Genomic DNA, 27774 nt, shown 5'->3' with positions numbered 1-27774 from the left:
ACAGAAAGGATTAACTTGTCCGGTTAGTGACCAAAAAATGAATTGCCTGCCCTCTTGTTTGTACAGAATGGGACAATTTGTAATAGAGAGAGCCATAAACGAACACAAATGTATGTAATCTTGAGAGCTATGATGACAAAATTCAACAAGAACTTACTTCCAAGCAAATACAGAGGATGTATGGTAGGATCGGTTTTGGGTGATTGTCTTGGTTCACCATATGAATTTGATCCTGTCTCAAATAGTGTCATACAAAAATATTTTGACAAACTCACTGGCCCTTATTTTAAAGGTGAGGAAATTGTATAGAGTAAGAGATATACAATCCCATGCGAGTCCTAATGTTATTGCAAATGACTTCTAGTGCTAGATGTATAATCAATAAGGAAAATTAGGGTCGACCCTTGTCCACACAACCTTCCTCATTGGTGAAACCTATGTTAACATGCCCCTTCCCTTTCCAGTGCATGATTACATTAATTTTTGGATGTTACGTGATCATTTGATATGACAACTCTTTTTGGCCCAAGTTCCTTTTCTTGTATTGCGGGTACTAGTTAGATATAGTGAAAACACATTTAACTCTTTTCTTTCCGAATTATTTACATTTGTACTTACCTTATATGCATAGCGGAACATTTTTCAACTTGGGATTATGTTTTTTTCACTGAAAAAAGCGTAATTTTTAACATTACAAGTATTTATTGGCTAATTAGGCAGGCAAATCTTGACTCACGTTGTCTATCGTCAGCTGATATGTAGTGTTTCCAAACTTATGAACTGATAAAGGCTACAGTCTATTTTACGTCCTTCTTGCCCGTTTACGTCCTTGCGCACTCCTTCTTGCCCGTTTACAAAACCGTGCTAGCAGACAGCTGGCGCTCCGGCATCCGTAGGGTAAGTAATATTTTCTTTGGTATAATTTAACAATACAGGGAATTTCTCCAATTTGTTTGAAATTTCGGATACTTGCTAATTTGAGTCTCCTAATCACGAATCTGCACTTAAAATTTGGCGCTCACGTATAGAAATTCCTGAATTATGGCTAGCCCCACGGACCATTGGCGCTAGCCCCACGAACCATTGGCACGTGGTTAGGTTAAGCTAGGTTAGGTTAGGAAACATAGTTAAATTTTAGGGTCGTAGTAATATCAGGAATATATATATATTTCGTTCTTTAAGTATTCGAAACGGAAAATCTTGCGATTAATAATGAGCAATTGTGCATTGTCGGTTGCGATGACTGACCCTCTTATTTTGCAAGTTTGACACGTGAGCGCCAAATTTTAACTTCAGATTCGTGATTAGGAGCCCTAATTTAGTGAGTATGCCGAATTTCAAACAAAATGGAGAAATTCCCGGTATTGTAAAATCACTCCGGTTAGGTTCCATTAGCACTCATTTCACCCCTAAATATGTGCTTCATCATCGAAAAATGTCCTCAGTACGTTCATTTACGCATATCCGGACAGCATCGGTTTTTCTCGATTTTCTCCTCCAGGAAATTTTTCCTCGCCTTGGGATTTAGTTTGTTGAATTCCTTATACAATAACCTTTCCAATGATATATGACACGTATTCCTTATGAAAAGGACGTAAACTAGACTCTTACCCTGATAAATGCCGCACAAACTATTCACAAAAGGTTTTTAAGCGAAAATTGATCCACAAACCATTCACGGAAGGTTAGGTTAGGTTCAGTTAGGTTAGGCAAACATTAAATTTGAAAAAAAAAAACTCGCTCACACGTCATCTTGTAAAACTACCACGTGGTTGCTACACTGACAGGGGGTTACATAATCAAAGGCATGGAACATTTGATTCACGTAGTCGACGGTAATGGTGGCACGAGCTATCGTGCAATGCAGATACATGAATGTCGAAAATTACATTATTTACCGGCCGAATAAGTTTCATGAATGGAAAAAAATGCTATTCCCAGCTTCCAAAAGGCCACAGGAACTGAATTCCTTAAGTACATTCCCGTCTGATTCCTGTGTGATCCCCAGGTTGTAAAATGTTCTGCTATGCATATGAGGTAAGTAGAAATGATTTTTATTTGAAAAAAAAAAAACGAGTTGAATGTGTCTCCGACTTATCTAACTGGTACCATAATATGAACATATATATCCAAGAAAAAAAAGATCAAGAGGGTCTAAAATATTTAGATAAAACATTGAACAAACAAATCTTATAATTTTGAAATGTGGTAGCACTTTAGATATGTCACTTCCGGTTGTGGACAAGCCACATGGTTTCACCTGTGACGATCAACATTTACAATAAATGTTTCCATGTATAAAAGATTACAAAGGAGAATTGAGTACATTTTATTGAAATGTCGTAAAAGTAGAAAAAAGTTAACTGGGATATAATTAAACCAAACAGTTTTCAAATGATTCAATTCTCAAAAATGAGTATGTGCGTGAATGTTCTGTTTTCTTTCCAATAACTTGCACTGAGACAGTGACCCCTCCCTCCCTCAAGTTCAGTGCATTGATTGAATGTAATGGGTTGCTTGCCCATGTAGGATAAATGTTATTTGTGGTTAGGAGCTCGATACCCAAGAAGTCGAGCACTCATAATCTACCACAAATAGTGCCAGTTTCAGTATATGGTTTCCAGTATTATGTACTGGGACTGACAATAAATTTTTTCGTCGTGTTACATGATCATGTCTGCTCGAATTTTTGTTCAGTTTCTCAAAGAGATCTGCAGGCTGCTTGTTGCCTACTACTTTATGTGTTAAAGTTAATAATTTGTTTTTCCCGAAATTCTTGGTCTCAAGCCAATTCAAACTGAATAAGTATTTCAAAATGTGGTTCCTTTCTTTCAGCTTGTAAATGAATCTTATGCATGCATTTTGTAGCTTGTGTAGCTTATTAGTTATGGAGCTGCTTCCAACCGTGGATCCGTAGATTAATTGTGATGAAACTAGACTCTCGCACATTTTTTTTTTTTTTTAGCCTCCATGCCTACAATATTCTTCAAGTGATGTAAGGCTCGATTTTTTATCTGCGCTGAAATATGACCTGACCAATCTATGTGGGAATCCATGACAAAGCCAAGGTTATTAACAGTATTTTCTAAATTAAATGGGTGGTTATTCAATTTGGGGAGAATCATGTGATCTGTGTTTTGACTTAGCTTTTTTACCAGAAATTTTGTTCCTATTATGACAAATTTCGACTTGGTTGGGTATAATTTTAGTAAGTTAGTTTGTGCCCAGTCGCTTATGGCGTTCAGATATTTTTGTAATTGTGATGCTGCATTGGAGAACTCTTGTATCCTTGTATGTATGTATATATGAGTATTGTCAGTATATTGGTAATACTGCGCATGCGAGAGGCTCGTGTGTAAGTCCATTACATAAATGGAGAGGGCCAAGAATGCTTCCTTGGGGAACTCCATTTCGAATGTTTAACCACCCAGAGGAATAGTTATTTTTGCCTCTGATTTGTACATGCTGCTTCCTGCCAGAAAGGTACGATGCAAACCAATTATTATGGGTTATGCCGTTAACCCAGTTGCTGTGTAATATCCAGAGTAGAACTTCATGGTTCACACAATCAAATATTTCTGAGAAATCAAGGCGTACAAGTAAGGTGATTTTGCTTTTATCAATAGCTTTTTGTACATCATCAGCAACTTTCAGAATGGCTGTTGTGGTGCTGTGATTGGGCCGAAAACCAGACTGATGCTTTGGGAAACTAGATGTTATAACGTTTGTGAATAGCTGCTTGTGTACAATATGCTCTAGAATTTTTGACATTTTCGGAAGTATACTTATTGGGCGCAAGTCATTCACAGTTTTAACAGGCTTGCATTTTGCGAGTGGTAAAATAATTGCAAATTTTTTACAGCGTATTCTGTTCAGCTTCACTCTGCGAAGCTTGTATAAAGTAGTCATTATCATTAATGCTATTTGGATCAAGTATGTTTTCAGGAATATCCTGACTGACATCTTTGCTACCTATTAGGCCATGTTTACGCAGGGTCGCCCCCATTCCTTTTGCATGCTTTATGTTCATATCGATTGCAGATTTATGATAGTGAAACTTGCTGTTTTGCACTAATTTTTTAGCTCTTCTTTTAAAGTATTTGTAGCTAAGAAGGCTATTGTTATCACCGGTGTTTACGCATTTCAAATGATAGTAGTCCCTAAGCTTCCAAAATTCACGAATGGTGTTGTTTATCCATGGTGCGGGAGGCATTGTCACTCTGCACGTTTTATCAGGGATGTGTTTGATCGCCAGCAATGGTATTGCCTCATTTATTATTTCGACCTGGCTGTTCACGTTCGCACATCCTTCTATATCCTCCCAGCATGATTTTTTTGCATCCTCATTGAACTTGTTGATGTCTAGTTGTTTAAAGTCACAGTAACGGACAAATTTCATTTTCGATTTTTTACACAATTATAAACTTCAAATACTGCATACACTGTATCATGATCAGATATACCTGTCAATGACAGTTGATTTACAAATAAAACCTTTGTCTTTTTAGAACGTATTATAACGTCTATTACGGACTTCGATGTGGCAGTTTTCCACAATTTTTTTTTTTTTTTTTTTTTTTTTTTTTTACAATTTGAATGCAGTTTAGTTCTTTAAATACACCCGACAGTACTTTTGTATCTGGTTCTTTAGGTTTTAAAAAATCTGCGTTTACATTGCCGATACAAATATAATGGTCGTAGTTTCCGAATGCAAATTGTAGTACATCTTGCAAACAATTGAATGTGTATAAGAGATATTTGGCAACCTGTACACCAACACAACTTCAGAGCTTGTTACTTATTTCCTTTCCATCTCTGTTTTGATGACGATCTTTCCGTCCTCAGTCCAAACATTTTGATTCCCGTACTTGTCCTTACTACAGACACACATACCTACAGTCGTTTGTCAACAGAAAATACACATGCGTCCCCGATGGCACAGTGTTAGCTTCGTCGCCTTGTAATCAAGGGCTCCCGGGTTTGATACCCGGTGGAGGCACATAGTGGTTTGGATCCCACTTTAACCTTTTGAGTCCCAAGGCCATTTTCACATGTAAGCCTCTCTGTCCTGAGCCGATTTTGAGCAAAATGCAGAGTTTCAATTAAATGAGTGTAGATCGGAGACTAATTGCCCTAGAGAGATGAGTGATATTCCGTTGTACGCGGAATGAACCAGAGATTCAGACTATATGAAATTTATGCAAATTCGGCGTATATGTGGCGGGGGGGAGGGGGCTAACTCTCAAAATTCCAAAATTTCGGGGAAAAAAAATTGGTTCCCCCACCCTCCCCCCAAGAAAAAAGTACATGACAGTGTCGACATGCACATGGAAATGATCGCTGACATGTAAGGAACACAAAAATATTTGCATTATTATCATATGACCAATGTAACTTGAGTTGTACCCCCAAAAGGAATGGTCGGCACGCCGCCACTGATTCAAGCTTCAAAATGCAGCGCTACCTTGAAATAACTTTAGCTCAGAGACTATTTGCCCTGGAGATATGAACGATATACCGTTGTACGCAAAATGAATCACAGATTCAGACGATATGTAATTTATGCACATTGGGCGTATATATGGAGGAGGAAACGGGGGAAATCCCCTGAAAATACTTTTTTAAAAAATGGGGTTTCTCCCCCCACGCCCCCCGAAGAAAAGGATATGAAAAGTTCAAAATGCACATAGAAATTATCGCTGACATGTAAGGAACACAAAAATATTTGCATTATTATCATATGACCAATGTAACTTGAGTTGTACCCCCAAAAGGAATGGTCGGCACGCCGCCACTGATTCAAGCTTCAAAATGAGGAGTTACATTGAAATGACTATAGCTCAGAAACTAAATGCCCTAGAGATATGAAAGATATACCGTTGTACGCAGAATGAATCACAGATTCAGACGATATATAATTTATGCACATTCGGTGTACATATGGAGGGGGAAAGGGGGAAATCCCCTCAAAAATACTTTTCTTAAAAAAGATGGTGTTTCCCCACGCCCCCCCCCCCCCCGAAAAATGTCAAAATGCACAAAATGCAAAATTTATGCAAATTTGGCGTATATATGGAGGGGGAAGGGAGAAAACCCCCAAAAATTATTTTAAAAAATTGTCACTTCACCCAAAAAATGTCCTCGCACTTGGGCACAAAACGACACCTACGCACAACATTCACGGACGAAAAGCTAGAACGCAGTGAAAAATGAGCGCAGATTCTTGCAGCTGCTTGAAATTCTATGTTTAGACAATGCAGGGTAACCCCTGTTGCAACTTGTGCTAACAGAGGTTTCCTTCAGCACACTTCGAAATTCCATTCTCACAAGGCAGATTCAACAACCAGTCTTCCCCCTCCCCCATCCCCCACCCCCTGCTTGCGCCCTCACGGAAAACTTTCATTTTGACATCAGATACTGATAAACAAGCTTCCTTGGAATGCAGTTAACAGGAGGGAGTGAAAAGCATTGGGGTCATTCCATGCCAAACCATCCAATGGTGGTTGCATGACCATTTTAGAAAAAAATCATTTTTAGTACATAAGTTTGTACATGTTTCTAGATATCAAAACCAATTTTCAAGAAAATGTATTGTCTTTAGTTCTCCTGGGGCAGCCATTTTTCCAACATTCCGCATATTTTTTTTTTGCTCATGTAGCAGTATATAGAAACCTTAATATCTCAAAAACCATTAAAGCTAGAGACCTGAAACAAAATTCATTTTGTAGCTAATGAAGTATACTTCCTATGATATTCAGGTATGTCTTGCTTGAAATTGCATTGTAAGTACGAAAATTATGGTGGAAAATGGGGTAACAATAGTTAAAAAATTGCATTTTTAAGCCCGATTTTTTTAATGAAGGGGTTTAGTCTAAGGATTGATTTTTTTTCATATGTAGACCTACCTGCAGGGTGTCTGTAAATAAAATATCAGTGCTTAGAAATGCACCCCTTTTTAACAGCATGGGCTCAAACATGGCCGTTCATTGAATTTGGACATTTTTCGGGGTTAAATATCTCACATGGGTCCCCTTTAAAAATTCTGAAATTTGGCACATAGGAACCTAACTCACAGTAAAAATCTCAACTTTTAGATTCAACTCGTTTTGGTCAATATGAGGTAACGTATGTCACCTAATTTCTGACGTTGCAAAGTAAGGTTAAACTACATCCCATACTTAGAATAATGAAGTCTTTTCTTTTTCTTTTTTAAATATGGGTTAAATAAAGGCTCAGAAAATATAGTAACAGAAGGTTTTAATACTTGACTTACCAGAAATTGAAATTACAAGGTATGACAATTGAAAATCTGCGAAATTTCATTGCAAAAGGTTTGATTTATTAGGTACCCATGACCAGTTGGTATTGTCAGCTCCAAAACTGAGCTTCCTCCATATTTTTATCAATGTAGCAGTACATGCATCTTAAGATAGGCAGTGGCATGCCCAGGAATTTCGAAGGGGAGGGGGGGGTTCCATATACTTTTTTAGTATACAGTCCTGTTTTTGTAACACTATCCTGCCTTAATGTAATTGTTTATGGAATACTAGTCCAAAGGTATTTGGGTTATGACCCCCACAAACCCCTCCTTGGACACTCCACTGAAAGTAGGCTATTTATTTTGGAGTGTCAAAGCCGGTAGAATATAATATCTTTTGTTTCCTTTATTTTCCACTTTTTTTTTCTTCCAAGAAAAGACATAGATATGAGTCATGCACAGCAGACGATTCAGAGACGTGTTTTGATAGGATGAGAGGCAAGCCTTGAATAGATCTGTGCATGTACAATCTCTGTTGTCATTCTTCCTTTGCCTAATGTGCCAAGAGTAGTGACTTGTGAATGTCTGTTATCTGTGACAGGAAATGGAGTGTTCTGTAATATATTTAACTGGAGAGGACTGTCATAAATACCCTTTTGGTAAGTTTCCCAAAGACCTACCTAATCTTAACAAAGTCAGTGAAAATGATAACACTTCTTAGGTCAAGACTACAGGTGTATGGCTTAGAGACAATATGCAAATACCATTAACACATTCGGGTCTGGCCTCATAATAGAGCATTGTTACCTCTGGTCTGCGGTTTTTGGTTGTTTTTCAAAAAATCATAGAAAAAATATTTTTAATTTGTTTTTATTTACCACATATTTCTTAAATCTACAAAACTTCCTCTTTTCAATGAACAAAAATTTGCTAAATTTTATTTTCATTTTCAGACGTTTTTTAATATTTTTTCAGCAATGTTTTGTGAAGAAGAAAAAAGTACAACATTGTAACAAATGTTAATATAGAGATATTTTAAGTTCGTAATCTGGAAATTTCAATAATTAACTACATAAACTATCAATACATCTTTTGAATCTTGCATAAGAATAATTCTTATGTGCACATAACAACAAATAATTACAAATTACAAGTAATTATCTTTTGTATGAAAAAGTGGCTGCGGGACAGGACCAGACGATGTATCAGTTGGTTCTGCGTCATCTGTAAAAATTAAACAAATAAATAAATAAACTAAATAAATTAAATAAATTTTTATTTTACATACACTATACAAAATAATAAATGGAAAAACTAAAAATACATCAGTGCATGTAGGAGAATCAAGCAAAAGGCAAGATGAATGGACCCAAAAAAATTACCTCTTCTCACTTCATTCATAAAATACTAGAGTTTGCAACACTGTTTATATTGTCGACAATAATTATTACGAATATAACCTACCTTCCAAATCTTCAAATTCATGTGCATCATCAAAATCGTCGCTAACTTCAAACTCTGAGAGCGGAATCCTTTATGCAGTCTGGATCTAACGACGCCATTCTAAACAATGCACAGTACATCAACCCGACAACAGTCACAGGTGCGAGATAAAAATAGCACATGAGTCACCTAGCATCGGAATTTCAACAGAGCGGCTTCAATGAACACGCGCTTGAGACGAAGTACGAGCATAGCCCGTCGTTCAATCAGCAAAGCGATTGCATACCGCAGGACGGGCTATGCCCGTCGTTCGTCCACATTGACTTTAAGTGCACTGCGGGCTATGCCCGTCGTGAGACCCCAATGTGTTAAATATAGCTTTTTATATGGTAAAGTATGTTGTGATCTTCAGAAGTACCACTGAAAGAAAATGTTAAGTAAGGTAAGGTAAAAAAGTGTCAAGAAAGCCTTGTACCAGTTAAATCAATATGCCTGATATGCAGTGGTCGGAAGTAGCATGCTACTTGTAGCGTCGCTACTGTAGCTAGCTACAAAATTTGTAGCTGTAGCTGTAGCGGCACTACATTTTTAAATTGTAGTTGTAGCGGTAGCGAAGCTACAAAATTCCTATAGTTGTAGCGAAAATTTCGCTACAGCTACATTTTTCTCAGCATTTTGAGGTAATTTTTGAATGTGGCAACGGCATCAAAAATAAAGGACAATATTGCTTACTTTTGCAAGAGACTCAAAAAGACAAAGTCCATTACATGCAAATACAGATAATCTAGATTATAAATATCTTTATATCGCAGATTATAAATATCTGCGTAATTTATTTCATTAGCATCTGAATAATTCTAATATCCAGATAACTAACTGGCATATATGAATATATTCCGGCTAATAGCCAATTATTTTAGCTGCATCGCTATTTTGGGGAGAATCATGCCGCATTTGCTACACCGCCAGGAAAAAATGCCCCGTTTGTGCCACCCCTGGAACAAATCCTATGGATATCGATGGCGTAACAGACAGCAAAATATCGATAATTACTGTGCAAAACACAACATACAGTGCAAAAATGGGCTATCCATTTTCTACTAATCTGACAAAGCAATAGTGCCAGCAATCAATAGTTCAGTACGTTAACAGCATTGATCATTGCAAGTGTATAGGATCACACCGGCAAGAAATTATTGTTACAAGGACGATAGTGTTTCTGGAATTACAATTATTTTGGTCATAATGTTTGTTCGCAAATTTTAAAATTACAATATGTTTAGAACACTCGGGTTTACACATCAGTTTCCTCAATATATTTTATCATATTGTAAAAAAAACGTACAAGTTATTGACTTTCCTGCAGAAATGACATTTTTTTGTTAAATTACACAGTTTTCAAATTTATGTATTTTTCCTACTTTTGCGCCCCTTTTCTCTAACTTTTTCTAATCATGGCAATGAGGATGCATTGTTTACTTAGTTATTTTCTTATCTATGGCCGTTTTCTGCCACTTTTGGTTAATTGTGAGAATGAGAAAGAATGATGAATGATGAGCAGTGTGGGGAATGGAGGAGCAGGAGGATCCCATCTTCCCAACTAGGAGTCATTCCTAGTGTTTGTTTTGAGTCCACTTTATGCACAAATCAGCTGATCGAGACTTAAACGAACCACCATGTGCCCTCCGCCGGGTATCGAACCTGGGGCCCTTTGAATACAAGGTAACAATTACTGTGTCTTCGGGGAAGCATTTCCAACAGAAAAACTTACGTAAAGCATTGCTCCATCTGTTTCTCATTTATACCACTAGAAGCATCACCCAGCTATCCTCAAGGATCGAGCAAATATCCGCCATCCCCCCAAATAACATTCTGTTTAAGTTAAGAAGATTAAATTGCTAAATATCACATTTTTATCTTATTCCCATTTTGTGCAACACATTCTAGTTAATTTCGATACATGTGATATTCTTCCAATTAATTTTAAAAAAAAAAGTCTGTCACATAAATATTTTTCAAATGACAATAAGAACATCACGGATACATGTAAGACCTAGTTTTTTGAATTGATATGCCACTTACAAAGGTACTTTATTCTCAAACACTTTATTCAAAATATATAACTGAAGTAACACTGCTATAAAAATTATAGAATGAAGGGAATCATGGTAATAAATAACAGAATCTATTTTTCAGTACGTACAACTATCATACTAGGGCTTCTTTTGAATAGCCATATTGCTGTTTTAAGTGTTTAATACAGAAGTAGCGCAAAAGTAGCGAAGTAGCGAACAGGAGTAGCGTAGCGAGCTACTTTTTGGTAAATGTAGTTGTAGCTGTAGCGAAGCTACATTTTGGAAGAGTAGCTGTAGTTGTAGCGAAGCTACTTATAAAATGTAGAATGTAAAATGATCACTGCTGATATGTTGGAGTAAAAGTTTCATATGTGGAGAAAGTGACTCACTTAAATGCCAGAATTGAAATCATGTCTTTGTGCCAAGCCAAGGAAAACTAAAGAAAATGCATGAAGTCTATTCTGTTTTTTATGCATCTCCTGTTTCAAAACTGAGGAGGCTGATTGCAGAAAAACAATAAAGTGATCTTGCTCGAAAATCTATTCACATCCTACAAGGAGTGCAAAGGAAACTGGAAAGTTGCTTTTCACTAAGTATTAAAACTGAAGAAAAGGAAAGCATGTGTGACAATCCTTTGCGTGGCCAGTACATTCATATAATTGAAATTATAAGATGAAAAATGTAAATGAGCAAAAAACTAATGTTGAAAAGGTCAGAATCATCAGTTTGATTGCTACCACTTGGTCAAGAAAAATATGTGATGAACTGAAGGTTTCTGATAATTTACTTAGGAACTTAGTGAAAGAACAAAGAATCCTGCCTGATTTAACATAGAATGAATAGGAAACTGGAGCTGACAATACCAACTGGCCATGGGTACCTAATAAATCAAACCTTTTGCAATGAAATTTTGCAGATTTTCAATTGTCATACCTTGTAATTTCAATTTCTGGTAAGTCAAGTATTAAAACCTTCTGTTACTATATTTTCTGAGCCTTTATTTAACCCAAATTTAAAAAAGAAAAAGAAAAGACTTCATTATTCTAAGTATGGGATGTAGTTTAACCTTACTTTGCAACGTCAGAAATTAGGTGACATATGTTACCTCATATTGACCAAAACGAGTTGAATCTAAAAGTTGAGATTTTTACTATGAGTTAGGTTCCTATGTGCCAAATTTCAGAATTTTTAAAGGGGACCCATGTGAGATATTTAACCCCGAAAAATGTCCAAATTCAATGAACGGCCATGTTTGAGCCCATGCTGTTAAAAAGGGGTGCATTTCTAAGCACTGATATTTTATTTACAGACACCCTGCAGGTAGGTCTACATATGAAAAAAAATCAATCCTTAGACTAAACCCCTTCATTAAAAAAATCGGGCTTAAAAATGCAATTTTTTAACTATTGTTACCCCATTTTCCACCATAATTTTCGTACTTACAATGCAATTTCAAGCAAGACATACCTGAATATCATAGGAAGTATACTTCATTAGCTACAAAGTGAATTTTGTTTCAGGTCTCTAGCTTTATTGGTTTTTGAGATATTAAGGTTTCTGTATACTGCTACATGAGCAAAAAAAAACCATGCGGCATGTTGGTAAAATGGCTGCCCCAGGAGAACTAAAGACAATAAATTTTTTTGAACATTGGTTTTGATATCTAGAAACATGTACAAATGTATGTACTAAAAATTAAATTTTTCTAAAATGGTCATGCAACCATTTTTTAAAAAATTGGATGATTTGACATGGAATGACCCATTGCTTTAGAACAAATTTCACCTTGAAAAGAAAAGAGACGCAAAAGAGAAGTCCCTTTTCCCGCCTTTCCCCCCCATTTTCATGAAGACAAAAAAAATGCAAAAAAAACATTTCTGTTAAATACATGTGTTAGGAACAATATATAAAAAAAATTGAAATTCTAGCCAAAAATAGAAAAGTTATAACGTAAAAAATATGACATTGACACAGCGTCTCGATCGAAACGCTTGGGACCGTGAGGGTTACATTTGGGTATCTCGATCGAGACACTTGGGACACAAATGGTTAAACTGTAGGTCCAGTCCCGAGTAGTCTTACTGTGCATAAAGTGGACTTAAAACACCAAATCAATCAATCAACAGAAAATACATTGTCCATGCGAAGCACACATGCTTGCGTGAAGTAATTTTTAAGTTGTTTTTTTCAACATAAATATTTTTTTGTTCGAAATCCAAACAGTGCTCATTACTTTGAGGAAGGTTAAATTTTCGTGTGACAATGCTTGCCAATATTCTACGATAATTAGTCTTCCTACTAGGAGAATTTGGAAAAAAATAATAGTCATAAAGCAATCTGAACTGTTACCCTTCTTTTTGTTACAGTATAATTTATGATCATGTAGAGTAGGTTGAGTGCATTGAACAGTTGGTTCACGATTGTGTGTGAAATCCTGGCTTGGGTATGGATGTTTTTTTGAGTGTGTCTTCATGAATTTCATGTAATCACAATTTCATTGTAAATTTCATGATTTGGCCAAAGTGGCAGCATATCGACAATACAAGTAAAGTAGGCTATCTTTCAATTATTGGGGGCTGGAGTACTGACGAATACAGCAATATCTTGCATGCATGTAATATATTTTTCTGGAATGGATCCACCCACTAACATCACACTAGCAGATTAGGCCAGTTATGTTTAGTTTCTTTAGTATTTCTGGTCATTTTCCCCTTTCTTGTTAATGAAATTATAAATGTTTGCATTACAATATAATTATTAGCGGTGCAAGTTGAAAGCAATAGCCATTTGTGTTGAAAAATAATGTGTTTGTTTCTTTGTTTACGCCGATATTGAGTTAAATTATATTCTTTACAAGCTCTTTTAGATTAGATGTACTGTTGCATGTATTTGTATTCATATCCGGATATTACAAATGAGTCCCAATTTTTTTACCTAAATCGATTTGGTCACCGTTTGCCCCCATTAAAAAATAATGAACAAATAAAGGTATTAATAAAGTTCGCATATGTAAGACGTTTACTACCATATGAATAACGTTACCTGGAATTTTGAAAGTAGATGTGAGGTTTGCGGATCATATGGTTTATTTTTAGTACCGTCATTTATTTGATATTTACATGATATTTTGACAAATACAGTGACTGTGCAAATGAGGCTATAAACCTTTAATCCCCCCCCCCCCCCTCGGCATGTCATTGTACTACATGTTTGTTGTACTGAAACATTGCTTGCCTCCTTCGTAAGACTACGCTTTGCTACTGTGCTCACGGTATTGTAAACACAAATTAGTAGCATTGCCATTACAGTACTTCATCACATTATACTAAGCTCCACCATATTTTACTATATTTCACTGTACCCATAAATTGTATTTCATTGTATTGTTAGATTGCATTGTTTATGATATTGTAAACACAAACTGACATGTCCAATATCACATATAAATGGAAACAAGTGATAAAAAAAGGTAAATTAGTAGCATTGCCATTACAGTACTTCATCACATTATACTAAGCTCCACCATATTTTACTATATTTCACTGTACCCGCGTCTGACTACCATGCTCAAGGTCCCGGGTTCGATCCCCGGCCGGTTCAAATCCAGGAACTTTTCTAAGGTTGGAAGCGGCCCCGGCACCCACCCAGCGTCGAATAACATGGGTACCTGGGGGAAACCCTGGGGGGTAAAGGCGGTCAGGGGCGTGATGCTGATCACATCACCCCCACTCACAACCGGATCAAGAAAGTGTGGGGCGTTACCCCCACACCCCCTATACACCTTCATGGCATGGTGCTATGCACAGGGGAGCACTTTACCTTTTTTTATCACTTGTTTCCATTTATATGTGATATTGGACATGTCAGTTTGTGTTTACAATATCATAAACAATGCAATCTAACAATACAATGAAATACAATTTATGTTATGGGTACAGTGAAATATAGTAAAATATGGTGGAGCTTAGTATAATGTGATGAAGTACTGTAATGGCAATGCTACTTTTTCTAACGGTGGAAGCGACCCCGGCGCACACCCAGCGTCGAATAACATGGGTACCTGGGGGAAACCCTGGGGGGTAAAGGCGGTCAGGGGCATGATGCTGATCACATCACCCCCACTCACGACCGGATCAAGAAAGTGTGGGGCGTTACCCCCACACCCCCTATACGCCTTTATGGCATGGTGCTCTGCACAGGGGAACACTTTACCTTTACCTTTATATTATTAGAATGATGAAATCAAGAAGACTTAGGTGGGCAGGCCATGTGGAACAAATAGGAGAGGAAAGAAGAGTTTACAGGATTCTTATTCGGAAACCTGATGGTAAGACCAGAAGGAAAGCCAAGATGAAGATGGAGGGATAACGTTGAGATGGACCTGAAGGAAATCTGTAGGGTTGGAAAAGAGTGGATAGATCTTGCTCAGGTTAGGGACAAATGGAAGGCTTGTATTGCTGCTGCCATAAACCTTCGGGTTTAAGAAGGCTAGAGCGTTGGTTAGTTAGTTAGTTGAGTGTATTGCCCAACAGAATGACTCTTAAGATGATAAATCTTTGAATAAAATAATATATTCTTGATTATTGTTATTACTTGTGGTAATATCCTTTTTTTTTTCGTCAGCCCCAGTACTTAAATATACTGATGATACAGCAATGACTAGATGTGTGGCTTCATCTTTCATTGATAAAGGACAATTTGATGCCTCAGATATGGCCAAGAAGTAAGTTAACCATTGATATTTGCCTCTATGAAAGGGTGGTAAGTAAAATATTGTTTATTCATCCAGTCGCTTATTTGTCGATCATTTCATTAACTTATTTGTCATTTGTCAAGTTTTGTCAACCATTTTATTGTGCACACTGACACATGTGACTCGCTATCAAGGTCACATTCATTCTGGTGTGTTACTCTTCCCTCTAACCATTATTACTACAGCGATGGTTGGGATGCACAACTACTCTTTCGGACACGTAATTTGGGAATCTAAATTACAAGGAAATCGTGCTTCGTCAATTACATCATGTGCTGCATTGCTACATGAAGTAATTTTTGTTTCATTACTTCAAAACATCGTCTGTAGAGAGCTGGCCCCCGTGGTGGAGTGGTTAGCACATTGTGCTACGATGCAGGGGTCCTGGGTTCGAATTCCAGGCTGAGCATGGATGTTTGTGTGTGTCCATTCATCATATCATCACTCATCCCCATCTTTGCAAATTAGCTAAAATTGGCACAAAAGGCAAAGTAAAATAAAGCCAATCAATCATCTGTAGAGAAATTGAGAAATATTGGCTTACCTTATACTCAAATACGAGGCAGATAATTAAGCATATAATTTAATATATATTAACTTATTATGTTAAGAGGACTATTTATATGAGTACTGTACTGATTTTTATCACCTTTATGTATTCAACAATAATGAAATTGAGGTCTGCTTTTTAATTTTTGTCTGTACTATTCAGTACACTATAAATTCTGCATGAAGGCAAATGTTTGTAGTTTTCAGCTTGTGAAATGTAAGACTTCTACTTCTTACATTACAAACCCTGCAATGAAAAGTATTTGGTGTGGAAATGCCTTAATGTCTTTAACATTCCTGTCATTGCTTTGTAGATGAATATTTGTTGTCCCAAGTCATTTCTATTAGGCTTGTGCTGGAAAACTCTTTCAGTAAATTCCCTTAAGCTACCTTGTTAGAATATGCAAAAATGTGGTGTTTCTTTACACACATAACATGATGTTGGCAATGGCATATATGCATACATATCCACCATTTTTCATGTGAAATATGTAACGTTGTACCTATTTTTGTAGGTTTGTCAAGGAGTACTTTAGTCAACCTAAAAGAGGCTATGGTGCAAACATTGTAGATGTTTTTGCAAAACTCAAAGCGGAGAAAGTGAAGGACCCCTTTGGCCCTGCAAAGGAGCAGTTCGATGGCACCGGCTCGTTTGGTAATGGTGGAGCGATGAGGATAGCTCCTGTTGTATTGTTCTGTTGCAATAGTTACGAAACAATGCTGGATGTTGCAAAGAAAACTACAGAAATAACGCATACACACAGAAATGGCCGTAATGGGGCTCTGTTGCAGGTAAAGCAGATCTTTTGCAAGACGTTCTTCAAGTGAGAATTATAAAGTTTCCTCCATTGCTTCACACACATGAAACATGTACATGGAAACACAAGGAACATTAAGCTAACTCTTGAGTTATGAAGAATTGTCATTTGTTTATTTCATTTTGAAACATGCTTACACAATGTAATTGATATTATTGAAGAAAAAAGTTTGTATATCATGTCACGTGTCTTAGTCTTGTCCCAACATGTACGAGAGATAGTCGGAAAAAACATTTTCCCTAGTCTGCCATCTGCAAAGAGTTTTATTCTGAAGAAAGAGGCATCATTACACTAGTTTTCCACATAGTCCTCAGCAGCATTCAGGCACTTATTGTACCACTTCACAAGTTTCAAGAAACCCTGTTTGTGAAACTGCATGTTCTGTTTACGGATCAAGTTGTGTACGGCAGCTTCCACTTTTGCTGTTATGGTGAAATGCTTTCTTCCTAGTGCCTTTTTCAGAACATGGAAAAAAGTGGAAGTCACTGGATGCAAGGGCAGGTGGTTCAGAACCCCCAACCGATTGCTGCATGATGGTTGACTGTTGTTGCTGCCACTGTGTGGAGTGTCATGTTGTCGTCCAGGAGGAGGATACCTGATGCCAGAATGCCAGGTTTATTTCTTCGAATGGCAGTCTTTCAGTCATGTGACTACCTGGCAGTACCAAGTTAAGTGGCGATGTCATCGACATTACGTGAGGCCCATACACTTCAACCAGCCGGTTATGCATTTCCGTACCAACATGCCCATTTGTAGCGAACAACAGTTTGCACACCATCCTTTGTCCACGATTGCAACACACCTCTGTTCTCCATGCTGGCCAGCCACACACTTCTCAACTCTTCCTGTCTTCAACACAACAGTATGCTGGCGCCCTCTGCAAGGAAAAGGTCGTGCATCAGACAAGAGAAGGATGATGCCCGTATATATTTGCAACATATTACCAACCCAAATTCTCCACGCTTTCTGGAAATACACACAGGGGAAAAAAAATTTCCGACTATCCCGCATACCATCTTTTGCTATACAAATTTTTGGATTCATCTTGATCCTTCTTCATGAGTGAATAAGTTAAAGCAGATATGGATAAATTGGTAAAAGGTATAGACACTTGATCCAAGGTCACGTCAGTAGAATTATCTTTCATAATCTTTGTCTTATTGAATGATATGCAGGAAAGAGGAAGTTTGCAGCATGCAGAATAACAAACCAACATTCTGAACCCAGATATGTTCCAAGTACTGAAGTGATGAATCAGTCAAGACAATGAAAACAACTTGAGATATTTTTCAGCTCTACTGTGGGGCACACAAGTCCAATGACATTGACATCATTGCTAAAACAAGTTAGGGAAACCTTAGAGCTGACCTCCATGTAAATATCATAAGTAATAACAGTTGTCATTGTAGTTACTATTGTTTAATTAATCTGTCTCAAATTAATTTTGTTTTCTAGTGCATAGCAATTCACCGTTGCCTATCTTTGGACCCAGAGTCCCCATTGGATGTGGAGGAATTTTCTTCTTACTTGATGCAGAAACTTGCTGAGATTGAGAAGCCTGATGATGAGTAAATATCTACAATACAATATGCTTTTCTTAGGAGACAATTGCAGGTGTTTCTGTCAGGATGGATTCAGGCATAAATATGCAGATTCAACACTGGTGTATTCTGAAAATTTGACCTGGTTTACCACAACAATTCTTACTTATTGTATGTATTAATTAGAGATAATAGAAATGAATCACCTTTTAAGGCATGCAAGTAACACAATAACAGAAGTCGAACAACTTCAAATTTTCAGGCAATTTCTACATAAATGAAAAACTTTTTTACTGGTGGTAAACCAGATAACACGGGAGAATATGCCACTGAGGTTTAAAGTCAAAAGTCCAAAATGGAATTTCATTGAAACTTTTCTGAATTAAATATTAGCTTGTCTGTATTGCAGCCTGAATTCATCATTTTTGTTATTTTTGTGTCTGTGTGTGTCACTTGTCATGTGAACTCCCACGTAATGCAATGGTTAGCGATCTCTCCTTTGATGCAAGTGGTCTCAGGTTCGATTTCCTGAGGGAGCTCCTAAGTTTCGGTATTTACTCAGCACCGTGAGGACGATTGGGGAGGTCCTTGAAAGTAATCCTGAAAAGTGAAGCCTCCCCAATGGCGCAGTGGTAGCAGCTCTGTCTTGTTATCAAGGACTTCCAGTTTCAATTCCCAGTGGTTTTGATCCCACTTTAAATTGTAGGTCCAGTCCCAATTAGCGTTACTGTGCATAAAGTGGACTTAAAACATCAACTCAATCAATCCATAATCCTGAAAGGCAGAAAACATCAATGAGGCTTGATGCACATGGCAAGTCTTTGCTCTCAAAGGACTCTTGCATCACTGAGTTCAATTTTATTCAGTAACTATTGTCTGTCCCACACCATGACCATTTGGTCTAAGGCAGCCATGTCAAACTCAAATCATAAGTAAGGCCGCATAACGATAATGTCAAAACTCTCCGGGCTGCACATCTTGAACCCCAACCCCTGAAGTCCAAAAGTAGGTTATTCCAGTGATTTCTCTTGCGGTGTTGGTATATTATATGAATTAAATTCATAGTCCCCCCCTCCATCTAAGTACCAAAAATGATGCAAAAACGAGAGAGTGGGAGGGATTCCCCTTCATTCCCCTCTACATAACACCCTCCTTAGAATTAAATGATTACACGATTACATGTTTGTGGTGAAAAATATCTTAATTATAATCCTAATCAGTTTTATTTTTATTGATATAAAATAAAACAAATATTTTTCTCAGTCGTAAATTTTGTGCAAACGTTTTGGAAAAAAAAATCATTTATGATATTCTACTTTCGTTTCCCAGAGATTTGCTTTTTTTAAATTTTATTTTTGGAACAAGCTTTGCAATGAACTCTTAATGCAGACAACAAATGCTTGTCAGTCATTCTCTGATCATGAGGCTGTTCCATTCATCTTCATATTGGAGAAGAGTCATCCACTAATATTCTAGCAGCAAAATGGCTTATTCCAGGATACTGTATTGATAGATACGTGGAAAATCTAGGAACAATCACCTCGTGATATTTCTCTTTCAATACTGAATCGCATTGTAATCCAGTAAGTTATATTTGAAGGTCGGGACTTGCACACACAGAATCAAAAGAGAAGATAGCAATAATCAAAGATAATTTATTGCTCTTCGCATTCTGTGAAGTCGTGAAACCTGAATTCAAATTCATCAAGTAGTATTTTTACTTTTGACGACTATTGGCTTAAACCAGGTTCACAGATTTGTATTCCTGACAAGTTGTGAAATTCTTGAAATTATGACTTACACAAATAAACTATATATATTGCCAACTTAGCAGAAGGAAGACTGTGCCTTTGTACAATGGCCTCTAGTTCCTGCCACGGAGAGGAATCATGTTAAGCAGTTCTTGTGTCACATTGAGATGAGAATCTCATCCAAGAACAAATTCAGCCAATTGAGCTATCGCACAGAATTCATACTTTCATCTATTGTGAACGAAAATTAATCAAAACCTGCAAATTTCACTTTCAATTGTTCATCAATATCGCCATCAATCCTCTCCTCAACTGTATTTTTTTATCTTTTTGTCTTTGATTTGATTTTGTTTCAATTTTTTTTTATTTGGCATTGTTTTTCTTTCACTTTTGAATGAATGAATAGAATCAGGTGGGAGTAAGGCCGGCGGTCAGTAGGTAGGCCTGGGACCTCAATGGGCTGTTGTATCACGGGTTATTTATATTTATTAAGCATTGTGTGGTGGGAAATGTTCACTGGCTTAATGTTACTTGCAGACTTAATGTGTGCACACTTAATGTTACTTGCACACTTCCCTACGTTAAGAAGAACAGTAAAAAAACCAATGTCATTCTGAAACTCATTAGTCCGATATCCTTTAGATCCTTCCTGGCACATAATTGTTGCAAATTTTATTATGGTTAGAATGCTTGCACCAGGGACTACTACTCAATACAGTCATCATCATAGAAATTGTCCAGCTGGTTCTTTGTCATGAATTTCCACATCACTGTATCATCCAGCATGTGCACATACACATTGCTTTTACTGCAACCTATTGGTGATAATTTCAAACAGTAAAATCTCTGAAATTTCTTGAAACTGTACGGAGAGATCAGAAATTGAGAAGAGAGAAGTGAAATTGAGAAGACAAACAAGCTTTTCTGTTGACCCTATGCACCAAGTCATCAGTCACTACAAATGGTCACCTGTTTCAGTCCTCATCATCTTCTTTCCCTTATCTTTCAATAAATGGACAGACATGTAAAGGTACGGTAAAGTTCTCCGTGCATATAGCACCATGCCATGAAGGCACATTTAGGGGATGTGGAGGTAGGGCCCCATACATTCTCGATCTGGGCCATTTTGGAGGTGATGTGATCAGCACCATGCTCTGACCACTTTTAGCCCCCAGGGTATCCATTGATTTGAGGCTGGGTGAGCCTTAGCCACTTTATGTGGGGACGAGTAGGGCTGTGCGATATCGATTTTCCAATATCAAAGTTCAATATCGATATTGAGTTGATATATCGAATATCGAAAACATCAATATCGACAATACCGATAATGACGATACCGATAATATTGATATTGATAATACCAATATCAATGATACCGATAACATCTATATCGACGATATCGATATTGAAAATACTGATATTGATGATCCAGATAATACCGATATCGACGATCGCGACAATACCGGCACATCTATATCTTTCAATTTGAAGTTTCGTCCCTGCTCTCTTCTGGACCTGTCAAAACTATGCATAAAACAGAAAAATGTTACTACAAAATATTTGGTTATTGGCACCCATCACATTATACTGGGCCCAACCCCCTTACCATAACAAATCACTACCTGTCTCTGAGGACCAAGCTCTCTTTACCTGTTTATAACCTGAGGCTGTCAAGGGGCACTCAGCACATATAAGGACAACACAACCCTACAGAGAATTATACTGATCATAGATCCACAACACCAGAGCCTCGGCCTGGAGAAAACAGTTACTGGGTTATGCTATGCAGAAGTGAGGTTTGGTTTTGGGAGCCTTACCAGAAGGACACTCCTTACATGCCCTGTATTAATATATTGACTGAAACCTGTTTCTTTCCAGTTTGGACCTAGATGACCCACAGCCATATAGAACCCAGCTGAAAGTGATGCATCGTTTCCTTAAGGAGAAGGAACCTCCATCTCAAGGCATCGTTGAGGAAGCTTTGGGCAACGATGTGTCAGCTTTACGATCTGTTCCAACAGCAATCTATAGCTTCCTGTGTTCACAAAAGAACATTCCCCATGTTAAGGTAAATGGTGGTTGTAACTGTGTTCTCGGCTCACAATTGCAACGTCTATTTGTGTAAGCTCCACGTTGTGAGTACCACTTAATATGCAACCTCCCTTTGGGTGCAATCCTTTACACCACGGGTAACTATCTTCAAGGAGGTTCTTTTTAGAAAGGAAACCAGACAGCAAGCCTTCCAATGTAGACAGTTAATAAGGTTATATTATATCTTATCTCTTTACATTAACGAGATATAGTTGAGAACACACTAATTTAAATATTTACATAATCATTTTTCTTATTTCAAAAGTTCTTATTATTTCAATTGAATTCACATTAATAAACTTTCATCTTGCTATATATTTCTCTTCTTCTATATGGTTCATGCCTTCATTTCCTTCATCAACGGGTGGTGGTCTTCTTCCCTCTGGGTTGGTACTTTCTTCTGGACTACCTTCTGGTTCGGGATTTGTGTTGATTCTTATGTAATATCCCAATCATGGGTCCCTTATGCCACTCGTTCGTGCACCTTCATACACATGTTTTCCCTTTTCACCAAGTTCAATTCTCGTAAGTTTATAATAACTCACTTTTTCCTCACTAACACCAAGTTCTATAGGGTTACGACTTTGAGCTGGAGGATTAATGTCTTTGCCTCCGATTTCAGCTCTTTGAGGAATTATTTTATCCTTTTTCCTGCTTTCTTCCCTCGAGCTTTGGGTATTATCGTAATTTCATTCCTTGGGGCGTTGGGTGGAACATGCTGCCACTGGTAAATATGACAAAGTGTAGACTTAGTGCCAAACGATTGAAACACACAGCCAAATGGTGCTGTGGGTCACGACTGGAACGAGCCACCACTGGTGTAATCAAAACTTCCACAAAGGGGTTCGTAGTACGAGGGCCACTATTTATATTTTGAGCCTTGGCAACACTGATTGAAGTTAGGCGCGATTTGACGTTTGCACGGAATCGTCTGGCATTATTGACCATAACGTACTTCAAATGTTTTGTCAATAGCTTGATTTGTGTTGTTTATGTTGCCTTGGAGATTGCGCGACAACAATAAAATGGAATTAACTCGTGAACATTTTCGTGCAATGATTTTTTACAATTTTCGACGTGGATTATCAAGACAAGAGTTCATCGATCAACTTACTTCCACATTTGGCGATGAAGCCCCAAACTTTGCCACTGTGAAACGCTGGTATAACGAATTTAATCGTGGCCGCCATTCGCTCACTGACAAGATTCGCGAAGGTCGTCCAAAATCAGTTGTTTTTTTCAAGAAAACATTGATGCTGTGCAAAACCTAATACTGCAAGATCGTCATGTGACATACTGTGAGATTGAGGCAACCATAGGCATTAGTTCCACCAGCATATATAAAATATTACATGATCATTTAGCTGTGAGAAAGGTATGTTCTCGTTGGATCCCACACAATTTGACAAAAACTCAAAAAGACGCTCGCGTCAATTGGTGCAAACAAATGCTCAATAAATACAATCGTGGTGCTTCAAAAGACGTATATAAGATTGTAACAGGTGACGAATCATGGATATATGCATATGAGCCGGAACGTAAACAGCAGTCGACTGTATGGGTGTTTCAAGATGAACCCAATCCAACAAAAGTTGTTCATGCTCGAAGCACATCGAAACAAATGGTCGCCTGTTTTTTTGGGAAAACTGGTCATGTGGCAACTGTGCCTTTAGAGGAACGTAGAACGGTCAACTCTGAATGGTACACAACAATTTTTTTGCCAGAGGTCTTCGATCAAATACGGAAAACAACGCCGCCGGATCATTCTTCATCAATACAATGCCAGCTGTCACACATCTCGTCTAACAACCGACTTTATGAACAGTCAAAATATCGAATTGATGGGTCATCCGCCGTACAGTCCTGATTTGGCACCCAATGACTTCTTCTTGTTCCCGAATGTCAAGAATAAATTGCGTGGACAAGGATTTTCGTTGGTGGAAGACGCCGTTGATGCGTTCAAAAACCATATTATGGAGGTGTCTCATGAAGATTGGAAAAACTGCTTTGACAAATGGTTCGAAGGAATGCAAAAGTGTATTGACCATAAAGGAGAATACTTCGAAAAACAATATAGCAGTTTTCAATGCCAAATTCCTGTTTTTTCATTGTTAGGCTCAAAATATAAATAGTGACCCTCGTAATCCAACAAATCCAAGATTTATTAGGAGAGACAAATTTATATCGGTACTTTCACTTCTTTAAAATTCATATCTATTTAAATGTGAGTACCTGTTTCATTTTACAAGTATTTTTATTAATTTATTATCTTTATATATTTTCTTTTTACTGTATTCTATTATTGTTCATCTTCCTAATTTATGTATATTACAGCAATCTTCTGTCTTGCATGCCTTGTGCTGCCATCTCTCTTTAACATTCGTAATCACTCACGTGCATCAGACCCATTGGGTACGTAACACAATTAATGAGATATTTCATTCTTTTCCATTGTGAATAAGTTTGTTTTCATCATTGAAGAAGAGACTAACAGAAACCTAACAGAGACTCTGAGTTGTAGGCCATTATATGAAGGTAAACAGTTTCATGGTTTCTGATTTAGATTTGTTTTTTTTTGAGAAAAGTGGATTCTGATGTAATGTGTGGTATTTTGAGTGCTAATTGTAGACTAACAAAGTTTTGAAGATAATACCACTAGATTTCTAAAGAATTATTTAATGCAACTGAATTTATATATTCAAAAGAAGCCGTTAACAGTTGTACTTACCAGATAATATTGCATATCTTATTGCAGTTTTTATTCCATCACCCAAGAAATTTAGAATGTACATTTAATGAACATAAAATGAGAAAACTGGTGCTAGGTGAGGAATCCACAAGAATGTATAATATAATTTGTTCATGTTCAAATATGTAGGCGAGCAATTGCAATAAGATAGCATGAGCATGATGTAGACATTAAAAATTTAGACTCAAGAACAGGTTTGTCATCTCACTTCATCAAGGAGAAGCATGTGATTGAAAGAGAAAGGTTCCAGAAGAGTAACTGTTAAATATTTTAAGAAGCCATTATTAAAACCTGATACTGCATTAATACACCGAACTAAACTGGAAATAAAATGTTTTATTTCTGTCTTCTTCGAAGCCACAGAACAAGATGAACAAAAAATATTGAGCTGCTTCACAGACTATCTCACACTACGAAAAACTAACGTGAACATATTTGAGTATGACAATGTTTGGAAACAAAACATTTTAACAGTAACGTAGATTTAAATGTGTGGGAGGCTTTGTTCATTGCAGAAGAACACGAAGAAATTAAATAATGAGTAATGGCAATATAGTCTCATAATGGAGTTCTCTTTTTCACACGAGGGGTAAGCCACCACCTTTGAAATTTAATCCTAGAGAAGAGATCAAGGATCTTTGTAGAAAGGAGGACGATTTTGAATTGCCTGATGATATTTGGTATCGATCATTAAAAATTGATAGCATCTTCATTTACAGTAATAATAATAATAAACAGATTGCATGTTTCACAGTTGTTAGGTTCCAACAATGTAACTTTTTTGACAAGCTTCATTGTATAACTGCTCCTTTTTGTTTTTGTTAAATTTATTCCATTGTTATAAGAATAAATGCCTGATGAAGGGACCGTGAGTTATTCCAAAACTTGACATCAAAAATTGTGGTGTAAAACCTGTAAACTACAAGAGAAGTGATTCATTTTGCTTAAAATGGACCAGGAAGGTTAAATGTAGAATGTGAAAAAATGTAAAATCTGAGAATATAATATTGGGGGTTCTATTGCATTTTTTCCTGCATGCTAATACAGTAAAATATCTTTGCAGACTGACAACCATTTTCAGAAAGCAATCCAGTATGCCATATCCCTTGGAGGCGACACAGACACGATAGCAAGCATGACGGGTGCCTTGGCAGGAGCATTTTATGGCTATGATGTAATAAATACATCGTTACAAAAGCATTGTGAAGGAGTAGAAGATGCAATCACAATGGCTGACAGACTCTACGACGTTGCATTGTCATAGTATTTCCATGGGCTGGACTTACATTGTAAATAGAAATCTTTTAGTAATGAAATTAAGTTTGCTACAACTGGAAGTGAGAGAATATTTTCAGTCAACACATTAGAAATTATTTAATTTTTATTTTGCTTTGTGTGATGGAACATCCGCGAGATCTGTGATTTGAACTCTGATTGTTTTTACCATTTAATTATGCTGACATCCAGAATTGTGAACTCGTTTCATTATAACAATGATTGTGAATAATGACCTCAATAAAGTTGTACAAGTTATATCAAGCTATTCTTTTATTAAAGATACAGAGATTCTAGCCAAATTTCTTGGACTTTTGAGCATGGTGATATTTCCAACTTTGCTTTGACTACACAACGTAAATCGAGGAACAGTGCAGCAAGTGCATAGGGAGAATCATACGCTAACCACCACTCAGGGCCTGACAGTTTGCTAATTGTGTCATGGTGGAGCCTTGACCTCTGCCAAATAATCCTCCCAGGCATTACTGTCCATACATATTGACTGGTGGGCACTACCTACATATGACCACAATACAAAAAAGTCAAAATGAGTCTGAAACAAAGATATATCAAAAACTAGGGCTGAGCCAATACCAATACCGATGTTCAGATGCAGAGGTGCCCATCCCCCCCAAGGCCATGGATGCATCCTCCCAAGTCGTTCATCAAAATCCTCTAAAAGGAATTGTTCATCATACCCCGTCCCCCAACACACACACAAATATACTTTGGATAACACAGTTATTGATTTTTATTTGAATGTAGATAATTTGATTTCATTTTTTAAAAAATACATTTTCGAAATATGTAAGCTTTAGACAACAAAAACTGACAGTATTTTACAATTATCCAGACAGTCTTCGCACAGGAACACACACAAGCGAAACTAATCGTGCCTGAAATCATCCAACATCAAAACTGAAAGGAAACCCCAGACATTGTTTACCACTGGCCGAGATGCCAACAATCGAAAGGCGCATGATATTCGAAACCTTTCATTGTAGTTGAAATTAAAAGACCAAAGAAAGAAAAAGTACGGCCCATTTTCATGTTTGCTACAGGAAATAGTATTGTTGTGCAAGTTGTTAAATCATGAAGTAGATGCTGAACATCTAATAACCGTATCTAAAATTCAATAAAAGGTCAAACGAAACAATCGCCCAGTTTTTGTGTGAAGATATGTAGAATTGGTAGGTAAACTATGAAGTTTTGACCCCCTAAAAAATTCCCATGATGCAGGCACATCATGAATTCCCCTGTAGGCAACCCTGTTCAGACGATACCAGTGGTATCAGTATCAGAAAATATCTGTTGAAATTTATGTATGTACTGATACCAGCCGATACTTTCTTGGCATTTTGAATTTCATGGGCTCCACAAAAATGCTGAGGGACACTTAAGAGTCTATCCTGAAAATTATGCAAAATTCGAAGTTCCGTGTGAAAAAATTAATTTTTTGATAACATAACAT

The 27774-nt window shown here is 37.1% G+C and overlaps 1 protein-coding gene across 2 annotated transcripts; it reads left to right on the top strand.

Annotated features, from left to right (window-relative positions):
* The first annotated feature begins 28 nt into the window (after window positions 1–28).
* LOC145983829 (ADP-ribosylhydrolase ARH3-like) lies at window positions 29–26567 on the top strand. Of its 2 annotated transcripts, none has more exons than XM_083116880.1 (6): window positions 29–183; window positions 15400–15499; window positions 16594–16870; window positions 18352–18464; window positions 22067–22256; window positions 26092–26567. In XM_083116880.1, the coding sequence occupies exons 1-6, from the start codon at window positions 177–179 to the stop codon at window positions 26290–26292; spliced, it is 888 nt and encodes a 295-aa protein (XP_082973006.1). In that variant the 5' UTR covers window positions 29–176; the 3' UTR covers window positions 26293–26567. The 2 variants fall into 2 exon arrangements, with proteins under 2 accessions (XP_082973006.1, XP_082973001.1); XM_083116875.1 differs by having other exon boundaries at window positions 29–292.
* The last annotated feature ends 1207 nt before the right edge of the window (window positions 26568–27774 follow it).

Source organism: Lepisma saccharinum, chromosome 1, assembly GCF_977018435.1.
Source record: "Lepisma saccharinum chromosome 1, izLepSacc3.1, whole genome shotgun sequence".
NCBI lineage: Eukaryota > Metazoa > Arthropoda > Insecta > Zygentoma > Lepismatidae > Lepisma > Lepisma saccharinum.
Note: the sequence above shows the minus strand (reverse complement) of the source record. Positions and strands in the feature narration are given on the sequence as shown.

Excerpts from the sequence above, each read along its gene's own strand:
- LOC145983829 (XM_083116875.1), top strand. The coding sequence starts at position 109 with ATGTATGTAATCTTGAGAGCTATGATGACAAAATTCAACAAGAACTTA. Across the intron at positions 16,871-18,351 it reads GTAATGGGGCTCTGTTGCAG|TGCATAGCAATTCACCGTTG; the intron begins GTAAAGCAGATC and ends TTTGTTTTCTAG. Across the intron at positions 18,465-22,066 it reads ATTGAGAAGCCTGATGATGA|TTTGGACCTAGATGACCCAC; the intron begins GTAAATATCTAC and ends GTTTCTTTCCAG.